Here is an 8,122-nt window from a genome sequence, read left to right on the forward strand (position 1 = left end):
CAATCCGTTTGTCTGTCAACATTTTGGGGAAAAAACAACCAATGAACACTCAGTAAATCACAAAGGACCTCCCAACACAGGTGAGGCTCATTAGCAACCTGTCAGTCAGAGAACCAGAGAACACGGCGCGAGGACAACTGAGCCTCATTGAATAGAGCTGAGATTGTTCTGGAATGTTTGATGTATAACACATGGCGGTATGAATGTCAGTCAGTTACCAAGGCCACTGGTTCTGCTGTTGTTCAATGTTAAAGATGACAGGACCAATGGGGTCTCAATATACTTCTTTCTTTTTCCTAATCTGGATGTTTCACTGAAGAAACAATTTATCATCCACAATATTAAATACCTCGCTGGCACTTTATAGGTAGGAGCCTCTTTGAAAACACAGCTCTGTGTGAAGTTTTGTCTTTAAAAAGAAGAAAACAAAACTTTTAATCGTGATTAATGAATTTCAAAATGTGTGATTAATTAGTTAATTTTTTTAATCGATTGACAGCCCAAATATATATATATATATATATATATTTTCATCAAAAGTGTGTGTACATATATATATATATTCATCCAAAGTATATATCTATATACAGTATGTGTATGTCAGGCACGTGCACAGACATTTTGGGGGGCAGGTGCTCAAACCAAAAAAAAGGGCACCCATCGCCAAAATGATTTTTCCAAGTTAAGGAGTTGGTTGCTAGCAACACTTGAAACACATTGTGTCCTGAGAAGACATGAGAGTTGAACAAAATGACATGTTTTCTATTAACAATTACAATTTATTTTCATTTACAAAATAATAGGAGCCAAACATGCCATATAATAAACAACGTACTAACCTCGACCGCTCGGTCATGCCGGGAAATATCAAACTTCTGTAAAAACGTTATAAGGCCTCAATCTGATATTTCCCAGCATGACATCACTCTTGGTTCGTAAGAAGCTATTACAAGTGTTGTTTTTTCTTGCGTTTACTCTTTTCACCCTCTGCAATTACTCATACAAGATTGATCTTTGTAAAACTGGAACAGACAAAACAAAGAGAAACATACCACATAAAACAATGTGGCACATGGATAGCACGACACCGAGAGCTATTGTTAGCATAGTTTAGCTGCTCTGTTCTAGCTGTGAATTATTGTGACATTTATAAAATGAATTAATAAATTCAACATACTATCGAAATTGTCTAAATGGCATTTATAAAACAGATCTCTCTCTCTCTCTATTTATATATATCTCTCTCTCAAACATGACGTCAGTAAACAGCTGGACTAGGCTTTGAAATAACGGATTTCGGGAATTTGTGTTTGTTTATTTTTTTTAGGAAACGTCGGACCAGTTGAGACGTAATATTTTCAGTTGTGGTTAATTTATCACAAAACAACGTCAGGGGACAAACACCGTCATGACTCATGACCTGTGTGTCTGGTGCTGCGGGTCAGAGGAGAAGGAGGTGAGGGAGGAGGAGGAGGAGGAGGAGGAGGAGGAGGGAGGGCTGGGGCTGGCTGCGCGCCTGCGGAGCATGTCGGGGCGAAATTCTCACAAGAACTCCAATAAATGCCCCGACAGATATCCAAACACATTTGGGAGGACTTGATGACAGAGACTATTTTTATTCTTAAATACTTATTAATGGTCTCCAGCAAAAAGGGCACTTTTGTCATCCAGGGCAAAAGGGCTGGTGCTTGAGCACCACTAGGGGTCTATCTGTGCACGTGCCTGGTGTATAATAATTCATCTTTATTCATAAAGAAAATGTAAGCTAGCGGTCTGATGCTCCCAGGGGAAATGCAGGTTGAGGACAGCATCATCAGTGTATTGCTGCTTATGCTTCAACTGTCAGAATTTTTTTTTGGCATTGGGTGCCCTTTTTTTTGGTTTGAGCACCTGCCCCCCAAAATGTCTGTGCACGTGCCTGCTGGTGTATGTATATATATATGTGTGTACATATATATATTTATATTTTGGATATTCATCCAAAGTATATAATCATCCAACGTGTGTGTGTGTATATATATATATATATATATATATATATATATATATTAAATTAAATAACATTTATATAGCACTTTTCAAGGTACTCAAAGGCACTTTACATCACATAATTAAAACATCTTAAAATCTATACAATAATCAACAATTTCAATAAAAACAATAAATGATAAATGAAGTAAAACAATTCAGACAGCCCCCCAAAAAAAGTAAAGAAACCAGTCAACAAGCATCCGGTGTGTCCATGCTGTCCCCCAGCCGGCCACAAGGGGGAGACATCACGTCTCCAGAGGTTTGAGGCCAATCAAATCTGTTGTTGAGCGACGTTACCTTTCAAGTTGTTGGTGTGACTGTCAATGGAGATTTGATAGGGACCAAAATCAATCAAGGAAAGTTTTTCATATTGTCTTAATTACCCTTTTGTGTCAAGAGGGGGAATTATTGGCAGTTTTGTGGGTTTCCAATGAGATAAATCATCAAGCTAACAAACAGCCAAGTGGAGCGGTTTCTAAAAATGACTTCCAGATGTGGATTTTGGCTTTAAATATCGAGAGCAGTGGCAGCGGGGCGGCGATGTATCGCGTTTTTTTGCGTAAGCGGTGGCCATGTTTTTGTTTTTGTTTTTTTTGGACCGTCCATAAGCCCCGCCCTCCGTCTTCTTCCCGACAGATGGGGGAACACGCCGATGGACGAAGCGGTGCACTTTGGCCACCACGACGTGGTCACCATGCTGCAGAGCTACCACGACAAATACAGCCCGCCCGCCGACGCCAACGACAAGGAGAGCGTGAAGAACAACCTGGACGGCCTGCTGTAGAGCCGCCGCACACACAGCGACGACGTCTGAGGCTTCCTGGGTAGGAGGGGGGGGGGAGGCCATACTTCTGAATTAATCGGTTATCGTACCCCCCCCCCCCGGTCTGGTGTGCTTTGCTTTTTCCCGGCTGTACATCGCTGCTGCACTTCATATCTCTCCCTCTCGCCCTCCATCGCCACGGAGTGTGTGCGTGTTGTGCGTGTTGTGTGCGTGAGCGAGCACCTTCTTAGCGAATCACGCAACATCGGTGGGCGGCCGTCACGCACATCGCGTTTTACGGCGCGTCGCTCGTTGTCTCGGTAACCCGTGAACCTCGTATCAAAAGTGTATTAGTTTAGTTTGCGGTAAAACTCGTGTTAGATTATTCTCTACCTGGAAATATTTGGGTAATACTCTCTCAATGTCGTCGTTTTGTGAGATGGTGAGGTGTGTGTGTGTGTGTGTGTGTGTGTGTGTGTGTGTGTGTAAATACTGATATAAGCTTTCTAATGCATCTCTGATGGTGTCCGTGTAGAAGGGCTCACAGGCCTCAGTTATCTCCATAGAGCTGCATCTATATTCCCAGTTTGTTCTCCTTTCAATGACACTTCATCCCCCTTTCCTTGAAGGATTGGACTCCGAATGTATTTTGCAATAGAGGCACCGTGTATTTATTTCACAGAGAGACTTCTTTTTAAAAAGAGTGACACTTATAGAGACGTGCGATTGTGTAATCGTGGGATGAAGTCGAGTCGGGTTTCTTTTTATTTCGTTGTCATTACGTTTGTTTTTCCGTGTCATCTGCACTTCCCCCTACATGCTCCGTACCGTAGAATACTTTTATTATTTATTTTGTTTACTTGGTTTCATGACATTGTTGTTGTATTTTTGTGTAAAATCACAATGTTGGGTTTTCCTGCACGGAACAATTTTAGCAGCACGAGGACCATTTATGAAACTTTCAACGCGTACGGACGTCTGACAGTAATTCTTACTTAAGTGTGATGTTATCTATGCACTCCAAGGCTTCACACACATCTACTGCACTACAGGCGGGACGATGGACGTCCTGAATTTACCCCAAAATTATATTTAGTTGGAAAAAGTTTAGAAACACGAACAAACCATAATAGTACAATAACTGAGCTGAACTGGACAAAATGTGTCAAGACACAGGAGTCTGTGTTATGCTGCAACATTCCAAGTGGTGGTTTCTCAAGGTCTATATATATATTTATATATATATATTTATTTGCATTTATTTATATATATATATGTATATATATATTTATTTGCATTTTTATATATATATATATATTTGCATTCATATATTTTTTATATATATATATATATTTTTATATATATATGTATATATATGTATATATATTCACCCTATGAAGACTTAGAAGTCACACGTGTCAGAAACAGAATACCTGATGGGTCCAAATGTATGTAAATTAGTTAAATAATTGATAAGATAATATACTATTAACTCAAATGAGTCGATATGTAATGGAACATATTGTGAATTTTGCTGTCAGATAAAAAGCCTAAATGAGCTTCATGTGTCGTGTTGTGTAAACTATTTGTAGCGGATAAAAACAAAACAATATATAGCTCTAATTTAAAAAAAATTGTTTTATTTTAATGTATGTTAATGTTAGCTATAACTGCCGGCTGTGGGGAATTGAGAAACAGTTTGCGGACGTTTATAGTTTGTCAGAAATTGCAGATTTATTCTTTTGGAGACTTTTAAAAAAAAACCACTATATTTCTTTTTTATTATTATTTTATGTACTCTGAAATATCTTCCTCTTTTTTTGCTAGCAGCATTTTATATTAACATATATAGAAATAAACATAGAAATTAATTAATACAATTAAATACATCTTTTGTTCCTGTGAACTGGAACCGTCTGGCTCGGAGCTCGCAACGTAAACGATGTGACTAGAGGACCCGATGCTAGCGTTAGCCCGATGCTAACGCTAGCATCGGGCTAACGCTAGCACGCTGACACGTTCACAACGACCGCTCCGTAAAATAAAGGAGAAAATAAATCTTTAAAAACCTTATCGATGTTGAGCGGGTAACTGACGGAAATGTCATTATTTTTGTACGTAAATATAATCTCATCATGGCCCAAATTTAATGGCAATCCATCAAATACAAGTAAATACAGGCAACTAAACACATCTTTAAAGTCTGTATTGACTTTTTGTTTGACAAATGATGTATAAATAGATATATTCTTTGTTTTTAGATGGGGGGGGAATATGAATCTGGATTTTTCATACCCTTCAAACAGTAACTTAGCCTTCGATGTGTCAGATGAGCTCTCCTTGATTTCAGGCTCCTTCATTAATTTCATCCACTGAAAGTATTCCCGGTTTAATTTTTACAAGACATCTGAACTATTGGACTCTTATGACACGCGTGTAGTCGGTCACGCAGCACACGGCTGAACTTGACCCATCAGGTAACCTCATGTGACACGTGTTGCTTGTGGGACTCGATTCACGAGTAATAAAAAAGTACACATTTTTCAGTAGGTGTCGTGTGTTCTGTGCTGTTCTTTTAAAAAACTTTTTTATGAAATGTTTTTTCTTATAAATCGGAACAGCTTTCTAAAAGAGCGCAGTATATTTTAGTAGTGGAAAGCTTGTGTGTGTGTGTGTGTGTGTGTGTGTGTTTTTCGACCCGGGAGTCAAGACGGAGAGAGAGAGAGCCCACTGACTGTTTGCCCTTTTGTCCTTCTGTCATAAATAAAGTGGTTCAGTACTGTAAAATGCAGATGTTATTTCTCTTGACACTGGAATGATATGTTTATTTTAATAAACAAAAGTTAAGAACATCCACAGGACAGTTTGGTGTTTGTTTTTACGCACGGCGGGGTTTTTCATTTCCAGGAAATCAGGTCGAGACGTTGTTCTCCCAACAGACCGGTTCCACAACTTTTCCAATATGTGCAAATCGCTTCCGGATCGTGTGTCAAATCTTACAGATCTTAAAACTGCCAAAAGAGTGTTTCAAGAAGGCCTTAATGTGACTTTAAGACCCCTTTCATTTATCAATGGGCACCGCGAACCCAGGAGGTAGTACCCCCTCACGGCCACAGGAGGGCGGGAGAGCCAAGCATCGCTCTTACCAGTCCTGTATTCAATTCTGTATGATATAATAATAATAATAATAATTGCAGATAACAAAGTTGAATATTGTATTCAATTCTGTATGATATAATAATAATAATGATAATAATAGCAGATAACAATGCTGATGATTGTATTCATTTATGTATGATATAATAATAATAATAATAATAATAATAATGATAATAGCAGATAAAAATGCCGACAAACCAGGTCATTAAACTAATATTCTCTGTGATCTTTATTAAACGATCCACTATTTTCAATTATTGTTTTTCTTGTCCTTTTAAATGTGTGTGGGTCACATGTTTCTTACCTCTTAAGCCCCAACGCACCAAATATGCTGCATTTTTGATATTGTGTTTTAAACTGTCTTTACTATTATAATAAACATGAGCAAATATATTGATGTTGTACATCGAATTAATGAAAACAACTGGGGCTACAAGTATCAGTGAGCCATTTAAACACAACTCAAACACCAACTGAAATAATACAAATATCATAATCATCATTTTGTCAGGTGTCGGCCCACTCAGAACGTTTCCGTAGCTAGCGACATGTAGCTTTGTGCAATCATAAAAATGAGATGTTCGAAAGCAAGAGGACTTCACACAGATTCTAAATATCTTTACAGAATCCTTCTGCACCAAAGTATCACGGAGATATAAGCCAAAGAACACATAAATATGAATCGCTTCATAGCTTTACATTCAGCAAATTCAACTCCTTTTGTTCTTGAGAAGAAGGAAAAACGTTTCTCTCCCCTGCATTCCAGCTGGCATGGCTTTAGTGTGTGTGTATGTCCCTTTAAAAACCAGGCGGACTTTTGAGGAAGCGTCATAGTCAGCTGTCAGGAAGTTCAATTTCAGCTAATCGGATTTCACATTTCAAATATGGCGACGCCTTTCTGTCTCCTATTGGCTCACAGTGCTGTCATTCTTGTCTTTCTTGGTACCAATCGATTCTATTGGCTCTAAGTATTCCAATGACGTGTCGTTCTTTAAGATCCAAAAACCGGCTTTCCGCACAGCACGCACGCGCACAGCACCACTTTGTTTGATCGTTTTTGTATCTTTGATTTACTGTTTTAAAGCCACATAATGATGTATTTGCATGTATTGAACACCACAAGTAAAAGTGAAAGTGAAATATATGGTTTGGTACATGAGAAAACTCAAATGGCACAGATGGTGCTCCAATGGGCCCAAATGCAAATTTTAGAGACCTCGCCTAAATTCTCTTTACTAAAAAGTCTCCAACTATTGTTCTGCTTTTTTTTTTCTGAGTCAAACTTTGCAGAGAGTCTGTTCACAAGTTGTATTATTATCTGGGTGATTTTAGGCCTTTGCTGTGCATCCATCCAGGATATATTCATCCTGAAAGTGCTTTTTTTCCTAATCGAACCTGAAACTTCTATGAAAATAGAAGTTTCATCTTCTACTATTAACCTTAACATATATACTAATATTTACACATCTAAACAAAAGCTCACATGTGTTCCCTTTCTTATAACACCAACGTTATTCAAATAGCTTTTGTGGTTGCAGAGCTACACCCTTTTTAGTTTGGGTATGTAATTTCGAGCAGAAACCTCAAAAATCGGGTGGGGTTCAGGAGTTAATGGAAGGCCACTACCCACTCAGTCCACCCCCCATTGGATGGTTCTGATTGCAGGGTTGTTGGTTGAAATCTGTCTTACAGTCAAAGTGTTGGATGACAATGGGGACTTTATACACTATTCTGGATGTAGTTGTCGGTTCATAAACATAATTATCATGCATGTTCCTATAATTATCAATTTTAAATTATACAGAACTCCTTTCTAATAAATGACAAAGTGTACCAACTGGTTCAGTTACGCAACACAATGAACGCTCTCCGGGAATCACGTGGTTTCTTCGCAAACGCTCGAGGCGCGTGCATCAAGTAAGACGTCGTCAGATAGACGCTCAACTTCCGGCTGCTTTCAAAGTAAAAGCTTCTCAGCATCACGGCTGCTCTCAAAGGGCTGTAACTGAAACATATAAACTCCCGAACATATTGTTAAATAACTGTCTTTGCATTTTATTATTGTTTATTTGAGTGTCGAAATATTGCACATAAGAACATTTCTCAAATATAACATAAATCCATTTAATTTGAAACCTTCAAAATAAAAGCACAGGATATTTTCTTTTT

General features: G+C 38.4%; 1 protein-coding gene across 2 annotated transcripts in view; it reads left to right on the forward strand.

Annotated features, from left to right (window-relative positions):
• The window catches only part of glsb (glutaminase b), a 44,502-nt gene extending 38,854 nt beyond the window's left edge, over positions 1-5,648 (forward strand). For both annotated transcript variants that reach the window (XM_056436088.1, XM_056436080.1), the window contains one exon: positions 2,668-5,648. In XM_056436088.1, the coding sequence (XP_056292063.1) occupies positions 2,668-2,815 (148 nt within the window). In that variant the 3' untranslated portion in view covers positions 2,816-5,648. The remainder of the gene's footprint in view (positions 1-2,667) is intronic.
• The last annotated feature ends 2,474 nt before the right edge of the window (positions 5,649-8,122 follow it).

The sequence above is a fragment of the Pseudoliparis swirei genome, chromosome 2 (assembly GCF_029220125.1).
Source record: "Pseudoliparis swirei isolate HS2019 ecotype Mariana Trench chromosome 2, NWPU_hadal_v1, whole genome shotgun sequence".
Lineage (NCBI taxonomy): Eukaryota > Metazoa > Chordata > Actinopteri > Perciformes > Liparidae > Pseudoliparis > Pseudoliparis swirei.